General features: G+C 30.5%; 1 protein-coding gene across 1 annotated transcript; it reads left to right on the top strand.

Moving 5' to 3' along the window:
* The first annotated feature begins 4,770 nt into the window (after positions 1 to 4,770).
* LOC105162698 (WAT1-related protein At5g07050) lies at positions 4,771 to 7,026 on the top strand. The gene is made up of 7 exons (XM_011080789.3): positions 4,771 to 5,112; positions 5,202 to 5,264; positions 5,377 to 5,493; positions 5,578 to 5,821; positions 5,931 to 6,089; positions 6,269 to 6,420; positions 6,538 to 7,026. The coding sequence occupies exons 1-7, from the start codon at positions 4,910 to 4,912 to the stop codon at positions 6,746 to 6,748; spliced, it is 1,149 nt and encodes a 382-aa protein (XP_011079091.1). The 5' UTR covers positions 4,771 to 4,909; the 3' UTR covers positions 6,749 to 7,026.
* The last annotated feature ends 5,468 nt before the right edge of the window (positions 7,027 to 12,494 follow it).

Genomic DNA, 12,494 nt, shown 5'->3' with positions numbered 1-12,494 from the left:
TTGCAAGTGTGATATTATTACAATTATGTTTTAATATTAAGTGGTAGGCAGAAAGCCCACTATTTAATAAAATAAAAAAGGAAGCCCACTATTAAAAATATATAAAAAAAAAATGTCTTTTCTCATATTTGAGACGGGAAAAGCCCTTATCACGTTTTCATGTTATGTTAGCCCTCCGAGGTCGGAAGAGAGGGGTAGTCTTGTCCTTTTATTTCTTAAAGGAGGATCAAAATTAATTTTCGTCTTATTCACTTATGAAAATACATTAATTCAGAATTAGGGTTTGTAGAAGAGACTAATTTTGATGATCGTATCTTTCGGCTAAATATTCATAATTACATCAAACCTTAAGAGAAGTAGCTGTAATATACCCTCTTATTTATTAATGTGACATGATCCGTACTGTGAGTAAAAGTTTTTGTTTTTCCTTTGAAATAAATGTATTATATAAGTTATGAATGTAAGAGACAGGCAAACAACGTATGCAAATGAGGCGTTCCATCATACATATACAGCTTGTCTGATTGAGCAAGCGATGGAGGGGAAGAGTGAATGACATGCTGTCTTTCTTTGAAAATCATGGTGCAGAATGCAGATGGATGGATCGACTGCACTGCATCAATCCCACAATTGTCCCCCAATTCAACTCCAATAATTTCTCAGTGGATTCTCAACTCACATTTATTATTATTATTATTATTATTCTTACAACCTCACCACATTAATGTTGGAATGTTTAGAAACCTTTGGATCACTTACAACTTAAATTATCATTAATATTAAGTTGTTTAATTCGAATTATGATCATAAATTAATTACGATCCTGCAACGATCATTAGCTACTGTTTTTGCAAGTGAAGCTATAACATTAGCCGTAGCTGAAACCATGACAAATATTGATTAATCATAGTAAAACAAAAAAAATTAAGTTTTCGCAAATTGGTTTTGTTTGACAATGGCCTATGATCTATGGACACGGACACGGCGGCACGTAATTTTAAATCAAATGTGACTTCAAAAATATTCATCAGCTTATTTAAAAAATATGTAATGAAAAATTTATAATAGTTCAAAATTAATTAAATCATCATGGCAATCTCTCAAAAAAAATTTGAAATTATAAAAAGAAGACCTTAATGTGTCCAAAATATGACGTGTTCGAGGTTTTTTGTCCTTTTTTTCTTTTTTATTTTAAAGTTTTGGACACGCAGATGCCATATGCAATACGTGTCCGAGGTGTATCCGTGTCTGACACTGCATTGAGTAATTTTGTGGAGTGTCCGTGTATTATAGACTATTGTTAATAGTGTTGGTTTACTATGATGTCTAAATCGTGACATTTGCGGTGTACGATTTTTTTTTAGTGATTAATTACACCTAGCTAGTACCCCTAATATTTATTTCTATCTATTAAATAGATCTACCCATGAGTATATTCAACATAATTTACTGATATTAACAAAATAAACTAAAATAATAATTTATATTTAACTCATATTATAAATTTATTACAAATCAAATAAATCGGACAAAACTATTTATAATTTGGTGGCGTCTTGCAATTCCTAACAACTCTAACAAGTTGGATGATTGGATGTGAATAGATGCCCATTTTAGGTGCTCCACTTTCCCATTCTTAGCACAAAAAATGACTTACCCCTCCCCCCCCCCCCCCACCCCCACCCCACCCCACCTCTTACTTTCTTCTGCTGACGGAAACACAAATCTCTCTAACACCACTACCTACGTACCTTCGCATTTGCTTCCTTAATTTTGTCTTCGTGTCTCAGGACAAAATTTATTGTATGACTAAAATCGTAATTTAATTGGGTTATGTGTAAGTTATATGTAATTTTTTGGCTACATAGATCGAAAAATGGACTAAAATTTTCAAAATATTAAGGTTACAAGACTAAATTGTAAAAATTCAATTCGAATATGACCAAAAATGCCAATTCTTAAATTACAGAACTAAAATTATAATTTTCTCTAGGATTAAATTTGCGACTTTTCTTTAATAAATCACGTTTTCTTGAAGATGATCAAAATTTATAATTAATCAATTATGAACATATAAATTACTATAGTTTATAAGCCGGTAATTGAAAAATTAATGTTGAAAGTATGTATTAATTAAATCGAGATACGTAAAATAGCATCACTGTGATATTTATACGTATAAAAAAATTTAATTATTGAGATTATATTCGTGGAACGTAATAAGTGTAGAAATTCGTGAGTATCGGCGTCGACGTCGTTTCGCACTATATGGGGTATCAACTGTGCTATCAGCTGATTTAGTTCTCATCACCTATTATATATGCCCAGGAATATATATCGCACCCTCAGCTAACAAATCCCATGTCAACTTTAACATCATAAATCTTGTTAGAAATCAGACATCGTGAGATCATATCCAGATAAAAGGTCCCAAGTCTATCCACGTGTGTATATATAGATACGTATCTATATATACGTACTATTTCAGACCTTTCCAGAAATTAAATCATCTGTTCGTACGGATAAGAATTGATGCACGTAGAAACACACACAGTAGACGTATTTCTTGTCTTTTTAAATTGTCGTGTCGTGATGTAGTATTAAGAGATATCGAATACTTTGCATGAAAAGTTATTTAATTACAACATGGAATCAGACAAAGAAACAGAATATATAAGCAACCAAAGGCATGAAGTGTTCAAACTTTTTGATGTTCTGTTGCAATTGCTAGCGTGCCTGCCTCCTTTTTTTTTTTTTTTTTCTTCTTTTTGGGTTATACGACTGTGAAAGTAAAGGGGGCTGTCGATAAGGATTGTACTTACGTCATGTATGCCGATCAAAGTCTCTATAACTGATTACTCGTCAAGAACACTCTCACTCTTCATCAAATTTTGGGACGTTCAACTTGTCCTAAATCATGTCATGATGGTATCCATCTCAAAATCGTTGTAAAAGTCATTGCAAATTGGGATGGATATTATCTGCTGTAAATTGTCTGTTACAAAATAATATCTTTTTTCTTTTCTGTAACGAATCAAGGTGTAATTGCATGAGAATTAACACAGGTTAGTACATACGTCTAGCACCACCAAAAAATTTATAAGGATTTGAGGATCCACATTGTGGGTGTGAATAAACAACATTTAACCTTAATCATTTGACCACAACAATTTATTAAAATTTTGTAATAAAATAATTGAGTTGATTGGTTACTGAATCTGACAATTCAAACTCCGCAATAATTTCTTACCAATATTATATATATATATATATATATATATATATATATTGAATAAAAAAAATGTTAATGTAAAACCAATTTAGAATTAAAATTAGCAAGAAATAAAGAAAAGCATGAGGCTAAAATTAAATAGTTTTTATGACATTTCTTGATTATAAATATGTATATATATATTTAAAAGTTTTGACGCAACAATTAATTAATATGTCCAGGACCGCGACCGCGCGCAGCGGCGGGGCAAAGGCGTCGGAGTGCCGCGTCGGGGTTGACGAGAGGTGGATCCCACAACCTTGTATAAAGGTTGGTTGATGGCATCAGCCACCACTAACTCACCTTTGTTTTGGTAGCTCTCAAACCACTTGGCCACTACGAGGAAATAAACACACATGGAACCCACTCAAACATTATTATTTCCGATTGATTCCACCTGGAATTCACATTTGGATATATATACATACATTTCAGAATATTCAATTAGATTCTTCTCATCGTTTTATCGATGATGTTTCAATTTAATGATTAAGATTAATATCTTCATAACAGTTACAATAAATTACGTCGTTTGATCGAAATTTTGGGTGTCAAGCATGTTGTAATACTACTACAAAAAAATCATTTTGACGATCAGATTAGCTTTTGATCAAAGGTAGTAATTAATGACCGTTAATAAATACATACCTTAGTTGATTTTTGAAATATAGTATTTATCAGAGAATATTATGATACAGATGGAGTTAGCGTGTATTGTCTTACGAATTATTGATACAACGTGCCTGATTACCAACAATTCATAGTTCGAGTTGTGAATCAATTTAGATCAAACAATCCATAGTTCAACTTGTGAATCAATTTAGGTGGGGTCGACCCTGATGACCCGATTAGAATAAAGTGCAAAGCTCTTGACTTAGTTCGGACATTTTATCCATTTGCACGAGCTTTTGAGAATTTTATTCATTTTTACTGGTATTAATTTACGAGATTATATTTTTAATACAATAAGATAGGGAGTTTAATCCTTTTATCTCTGTTTGATGGGATTTCTAAATAGTCCTACAACTAAAAAAACTCAACATATTTTGTTCATACGCTTTACGGGATTTTCACATTTAAGAAAACTCGACACATTTAGTCTTCTATTTTACGAGATAATTATGAGACTAAATATGATGATTTCTTCTCAATTTTACGATTTTTAAAAATCCCGTAAAGCAATGGACTAAATTCGTCGAGTTTCTCCAATTTTCAAGCCAATTTAAAAATCTCATAAAGTAGAGAACCAAAAGTATTAAACCTTCCATCCTATGAGATTAAAAGTGTAATTTCGGCTATATCAGTATTTCATTTTCATATAGGTATGAATTAAATTTACTATTGCAAATATTTTATACACATTAATTAAATAAATGATTGATATGAAATATTAATTTTAAAACAAAAGATAATCTAGGTTAAATCCAAATTGCTCCCCCTCCCCCCACCCCCAAAGTGCCTATAAATATACTTGTCTGAAGCCTTCATTCCCTAGGATAAACACAAGCACCTGTTTCCAGTGTTTTCCTCTCCACCCTCTCTAGCTAGAACAACTCACCTAGTACTTCTCCTTCTAACATCATTAGATTCTCTCTCTCATCAGGCAGGCTAGTGCTAGTGAGAGAATTGAAGGCAAAAATGGAAAGAAAAGCATGCCTTGGGAGTTTCTTTGAGAAGGCTAAGCCTTACATAGCCATGATCTGTTTGCAATTTGGGTATGCTGGAATGAACATTATCACCAAAGTTTCTCTCAACAGAGGGATGAGCCACTATGTTCTTGTGGTCTATAGACATGCCTTTGCCACTGCTGTCATTGCTCCCTTTGCTCTTGTACTTGAAAGGTAAACATTTATTTGCTCATTACCCCTATAAATTAATGTTGTAATTATACATCTGACGTCTGTATGTTCTTGTTTTATTTTCGACACAGGAAAGTCAGGCCGAAAATTACGTTCATGATTTTCATGCAGATGTTCGTCTTAGGACTACTTGGGTGAGTGTCGTTACCCACTCTTTTATAAGACGTTGAATTACATGAGTGGTTGGCTTTCACCTGCTTTTTTCTTTAATTTAATCCAATGATCTTGAATCGACTGTTTATACAGACCCGTGATTGATCAGAACTTCTACTATGTTGGGCTCAAATTCACTTCCCCGACCTTTTCATGTGCCATGAGCAACATGCTTCCTGCAATGACATTCGTCATGGCAGTTCTCTGCAGGTATAAACACATACACACACATATATGTGTGTATATATATGTTTGTATGATTAATGGAGCTGAGAGATTAACTGGTGGGTGTAGGATGGAGATTTTGGACATGAAGAAGTTGAGGTGCCAAGCAAAGGTTGTAGGAACAGTAGTAACAGTTGCTGGGGCGATGCTGATGACACTCTATAAAGGTCATGTCATAAACTTGGTATGGTCCAACAGGAACACATCCAATGTTGCTGCACTTCCCACTCAAGACACTGACAAGGATTGGGTTAAGGGCTCAATTCTTCTCATCCTAGCCACTCTTGCTTGGGCTTCTTTCTTCATCCTTCAGGTAGCACACACTACTGTGTTTTTTGTTTTAGGTATTTATGTAACAAGGAAGAGATATTGCATGATGTAATTGAGGTTTATATGTTTGATTTTTGTGGAAATATGTATAGGCTATAACAATGAGGAAATACACAGCCCAGCTCTCACTGACAGCAATTGTGTGCTTCTTGGGAACACTGCAATCTATTGCTGTCACATTTGTCATGGAGCACAGACCAAATGCTTGGGCCATTGGCTGGGACATGAACCTCCTTGCCGCTGCCTATGCTGTAAGTTTCTTACACGACCAATCAAACTACTTGATACTCGATCTGTCTCTTCTTTTTATAATTTGATATAATTTGGAATTGGGCTCTCGAGCTCGACTCAATAAGTTGAAAAATGAAATTTAAATATAAAATTTCAAAATTATTATTCCAACTCGATTCATGTAATAATGTTAATGCAGGGTATTGTTTCATCAAGCATTGCTTACTACGTGCAAGGACTTGTGATGCAAAAACGAGGGCCTGTATTCGTGACTGCATTCAGCCCATTGATGATGATCATCGTGGCAATCATGGGCTCTTTCATCCTGGCTGAAAAGATTTACGTTGGAGGGTAAAGATTCTATTATTCCTCTCGAGAAACCCTAGTTTTTTCTACTATAATTTTATTACATATATATCACCCCAATTATTACCTGAATCCGTCTAATTTGTTGTGTTGATCGTCCAGGGTTCTTGGAGCAGTACTGATTGTGATTGGACTGTACTCAGTGTTGTGGGGAAAATACAAGGAATTCAAGGAGAAGGAAGCAGACGAAATTCCTGAGCCAGTAAAGGACACGATCATCAGAGCAGGCTGTAACGATCACAACACAACTCATGACGATATCGAAGCAAATGCTGTCGAAATTCAGACCACCAACGAATCAAACAGAGCTTAATTAAAGATAATTAACAAGAAAATTAGGAAGAAATTAGAGATACTAATATCTCCTAATCATATCTACCTTAGTTAATTTTGTTTCTGCATAATTGCTTTTAATTTTGGCCGAGGTTGTAGACTTTAGTGTAAGTCATGAGCTGAAAGTTTCTGAAGAGGAATTCATGGACGAAAATCGAACCTTTTTTTTGTTATCTCTTTTGGATATTTGGTACGTGGTAGTGGTTTTTTCCCTATGTCCACATTGCAATGAATAATTAATGTATCGATTTTGGACAATTTTGCTGATGTCTGATTCGGAATCCCACTTATAAATTCCCCCCCCCCCCTCCGCCCGTTTGTTAATTATATATACACTAATATCACTATTATAAGTGTATTGCACTTACTATATAATTAATTTAGGTACGATCAAACCCAATCATCCATTCAAACGACAGACGTAATTTCCCATTTTAATTTTTTAATATATATAAAAAATAATGTTATATTTAATATACAAAAGATTATGCATAAAAATATGTATTATTTGTATATATAAAAAGATATTGAATAAAGATGGCATAATAAAATATGTTGATTCATAAGAACCGATTCCTCAAAATCTTGTCTTGTAAAAAACAGAAAAAGAGAATAGTGAGATGGGAAAGGGACTACTTTCACATTGTCCTCTCATTATCATCAACATAATCATATCTATATATCCCAAATTTCTATTATAAGCATTTAGGCTAATATTCCTTTTCCTTTTACCATTTACAAATACTATAAAAATAAAGTTCCCATTTCAACTTTCAACTATATATTGTCCAATTATTGCATAGTTTTCTCATATGGATGAGGATATACAATTAGAATCAGACTGTATATGTAATAGGATTTATATTGTTTTGATGTAATTAATTTATATATTCATATTAATATTTTTTTATATATATGATTCATAGATATATATATATATATATTTAATATTTGGATAAATTACACGACTCACATGTCAAAATTTGACATAATTATATATATCTACTCGTTGTTTGAAAAATTATAAATATCCCTCTGATTTTAACGTCGGTGTAACAACGAGCCCATTCCATTATATTTTCATCCATTTTTTTATGGTGACTGCCCAATGTAATTTTATTTATATACTTTTTGAGGTTTTATAAAAAACATTTTTATGAACTAATATCACTACAAGAAATATAAAATTTAACCATGACAAAAATAAATAGTCGCTGGTAAATAATTATTGGCTACGGCCACGCAACGGTTATTGGCCGTGGTTTTTTGTGAGGGTGGCTAAAGCATTTGTCATGGTAAATATTTTTACCACGGCTTTTACCTATAGCAAATATTTTTTTTAATGTTGAAAAGTTAATTTTTTGCATTGATTTTATTTAATCGTGATTAATAATAGTTATTTACATGATTTTTAACCATAGCCATTAATATTGTAGCCAATAATAATTTTTTTCTAGTGTATTCTCAATAAATTATTTACTTTACTCACCCTCAGTTATTTTTAAAATAAAAAATAAAATCACCAAGGATAATTAAGTAGTAATTCGAACCTCACCATCTAAAGAACTATATAATTATTTTTTATTTGAGAAAAATATTTTTAATTTTTCAAACGACAAATAAGTATTTATAATTATGTCAAATTTTATAAAAAGGAGCTGTAACTTATCGTTTATTCTTTAACAAAAATATTATAACTAATGTACTCCATACTCGATGGAGCACTTAATCATGCTTGAAAGTATAATTAACATTAAATTTTCATATATACCCCATGTATGATACTAACGTATATGTAATAATCTAGCCAAGAATATATATATACAACGTTTTTGGTAGATCATTTATATATCAAACCTAGTATTTGTAATAGTTTCAAGTTATGCAGTGGGAATAAGTTGTAACAAAAATCAATAATGTTTTACTTTAGTGATTATGATTAAGGTTGAGGTCCATCTGATGTGTAGGTATCTGTCTCACCATATATTTTGCTATACTAAGTAATACATCAATTCAGCCAAGTCATTAATACAGTAACACAGATAAATAAATTATAAAAACTCACATAAAATGAGATAAATATATATCCACACGTCCAACAGAATTTGAAACCACGACCTCAAACTTATGTGTAAAGCCTCAGCCTGAACTTGAACTATTAGATTAGGACATCATTAATTATGTACACACATATATATGTTTGGATGAGGAGGAAAACTAATGTTGAAAATGTGGATAATGGCGAGAGCACTATGTATGCAACATCGATTCTCCACATAATCATTATTTAGTATTGTAAGAATTTGTTCCCTTGTGTTGTATTATTAGCTAAAGACAGTGTCCTATTGCCGCCACACACTCATCACCAACCCATTAATCAAACATTGCAATCTTCCCCCACTATCTAATTAAATTCGTTATAATTTGATAATTTGTCTTTTCCTAATACAAAACCAAAATGCTATTCTAAAAACTACAAATAAAAAAACAAAAAAATTAATAAAAAATGAGTTAATAAAAATACAGTCCTAATTTTAAAAAAATTACACTTTTGATTCCATACGATAAAGCCATAATTTACAGAATTAGCACATTTGGAATAAAAAAATACTATAATATTTTATCTTATGGGGCTAAATGTGCCACAATTATTTATTTTATAGAACCAAAGATGCTACAACTTTTTATCCTATAACTAAATATACTAAGTTGGTAAACTGTGTGACCAAAAGTATAACATCCTCTATTATGTGGGACCAAAAATACAATTTTTCCCACAATTTCAAAATGTCGCGTGAGTTGCACGTGCTTTTTCCGATGAGAATAATAAACTCCAATAAAAAAATATTTCAAAAATAAAAAAATATATAACCAAATATTATTTTAAAAAATTAAAAATTAAAAATATCAAATAATCTGAATTACGAGAGCAAAAGTTGATTTATAGGGCACGCTTTTTGGCCCATTAAGTAATATTGGGACGAAAAGAGTAGTGGAATTAATTAATATACAATAGAACTAAAAGGCGATTTCCATTTTAAAAACCCTAAGAAATTAAGAGCGTATCAAATATAATATTTCCACCAACACAACACTCCAAAACATATATTATATATATATATATATATATGTGAAGATGATGTAATCTACAAAAACAATAGTCCCACATTGCAATTATTGATTCTAGCAGTCGTCATCTTAACAGTCTCCACCACTTACTCATAAGGTTTGAATTCGTTTTTTGAGTGTTTTGTTGTGTTTTTTAGAGATAGAGAGCGAAAAACAAAGATAAATAAGTGTGTGTTAGAGATAATATGTATATTTGGATTTATTTTTAGAGATAATTTAAAATAAATATTATATGTTTAATGTTGTGTTTTGGGAGAACAAAATTACTATTTATTGTCAAATTATATATTTTTTATATATATTTATATATATGTGTGTGTATATATATATGTATTTATGCTAAAACAGTTAAAAACACATAAATTGGGTGTTTTTAAATGACAACAAACATTGAGTATATTTTGACTTTGTCTCGAAAATAATTTGAAAATGAAAACAAACATAGTGACTATTTTTCTGTATATATTTTAGGATAAATTATAATGAATTCTAATCAGATTTTTTATAATTATAAATATTTTTTTTATTATTTAAAAAATTATAAATATTTTTTTATATTTGATGAAGTTATGTATTTATGGAGAATTGGAGTTTTTCAATTTTGTTCTTACAGTATCTTTTTTTATTAAAAAATATAAAAAAAAAATAGAGGAGGTGGATGAAAAATTTTGAAAAATTGTAAAATAAACTATCCAATTAGTCCATAAAAAAAATTGAAAAAGTACAAAAGATTATAATTAATAGTTTACAAAGACATTTTAGTCAGTCAACCATAGAAAATAGATGAAACCCTAATGGGACTAACGAATTGGGCTAGGTTCTAGATGATCGTGAAAATTAGGGGTATTGATAATTTTTCAAATACAATATATATATATATATATATATATATAATTATGCAAACTTTAGGGGAGCTCGTTGTAATTTATCCATTATTTTATTATAAATTTTAGTCTATAGTATCGTATTCAACTATGCATCAAAACTAATCACGTGATGAATAAATTACACTTCTGTGTGATTGATGAGCAATATAAAAAAAATAATTAATCAAATAATAAATATTAATAATACTTGCAGTATATATGATTTACTTAATATAATCAAATTCACCTGATTTCAACATAAGTTTAAAATCGAATTATTTTGTTTAATTAATTCAATCAATCATATAATAAATATAATTATATTTAATAATATCTATACTCCATCTGCTTTTGCATCATTGGATATATCAAATTGTGGGATTCTAACAACATTTGAAGGTGACATTGTTGTGTTAGTGGCTGAGTAGGATCCTAATTGTACAGCTGAGGTAAAAAAAAAAGGACACATTAACAAAAATAAATAAATAATAAATTTATTCCCTATATTTAAATAATAAAGTTTTAAAATTAGAGTAAATTAATACTATTTATCACAGTTAAATAAAATCAATACAAAAATTTAAGTGTTGAATACGATTAATCAATACCTGCCACAATTTTAACTATGAAAAAAATATTTGTGATGAGTTTTAACTATAGATAATGTTTTAGCCTCGCTTGCGGAAACAACGATTAATATTCATTATTCAATTATGATTAGCTAATATTTATCATAATTTTTTACTTTTTAATTATGATAATTAACTTTAACAAAAAGTCGCATTTCTTCTAGTGACACTAATGGGTGTCGAATCCACCAAAAATAATTTATACGAACTTTTTTGTAGAAGTGTGAGTAGGATCGAATCCATAGGGATTGGTTTTAAATTAATTCCTTCAAAAATAAAAATAATTGGAGGTTTTTGATTGTGAAGAAGAATAAAAATAAAAACTAAATTAAACTAAAAGGGTAAATATAAAAGAAAAGTATTCCAGTTAAAGACAGGATCATGCTTAATTCTACGGTCGATCATAGACGCAAGATAACAATCATTCATGATAGATAAATTGGTTATGGTCATTGGTACGACCTAACGACCTCATATGTGGATAGTCAAGGAATGTCCGTTGACTAAATCCCTAATCAGTAAACAACCTTGGAAACGTCCTCAAAATTTAATTTATCGACAATATTAAGAACTAGAAAGGCCCAATTCTAACCAATAAATTCCTACAGTGATTTATTCAAGTTAGATTGTGCATTCCCCACAACATAATCAAAAAATTTTACATAATCAATTATGCTATGTTACTACTAGTTATATTGAACTAAACAAATAATTACGAATTTGCAAGTTCAATTAGCTAGGCAAATATTCTTGACAATGAATAACGGTACATATCATTCATAAATTAAATTAATTGTAATAAAAGCACAGAGAACAAAATTTGTTGAGCATACTGTCACGAAATACCATCAATTTCAACAGTCCGCCTCGGTCACTACAAAACGCCAGTATGGACATGGACTAACATCCATGTTGTCAAAATTGCCAATCGAGAATGTTCATGCGACAAGTATACTCAATTTGGCATCCTTTGCTCTCATGCTCAAAAAATATGTGTTGCATACAAAAATACTGGATCAATGATTAAGGATTATTATGATATAATGGCTTATAGAAATACATATTTTAAATCTTTTGAACCTTTGCCATCAGAAGATTATTG

The sequence above is a fragment of the Sesamum indicum genome, linkage group LG5 (genome assembly GCF_026168435.1).
Source record: "Sesamum indicum cultivar Baizhima isolate 11 linkage group LG5, ASM2616843v1, whole genome shotgun sequence".
Taxonomy (NCBI): Eukaryota; Viridiplantae; Streptophyta; class Magnoliopsida; order Lamiales; family Pedaliaceae; genus Sesamum; species Sesamum indicum.
The sequence above is the reverse complement of the archived record's forward strand: the minus strand, read 5'-3'. Positions and strand labels throughout refer to the sequence as shown.

Bases quoted from the DNA above. Each gene is read 5' to 3' on its own strand.
- LOC105162698 (XM_011080789.3), top strand. From the start codon at position 4,910: ATGGAAAGAAAAGCATGCCTTGGGAGTTTCTTTGAGAAGGCTAAGCCT. The intron at 5,822-5,930 runs GTAGCACACACT...AAATATGTATAG, and splicing joins CTTCTTTCTTCATCCTTCAG to GCTATAACAATGAGGAAATA. The intron at 6,090-6,268 runs GTAAGTTTCTTA...ATGTTAATGCAG, and splicing joins TCCTTGCCGCTGCCTATGCT to GGTATTGTTTCATCAAGCAT.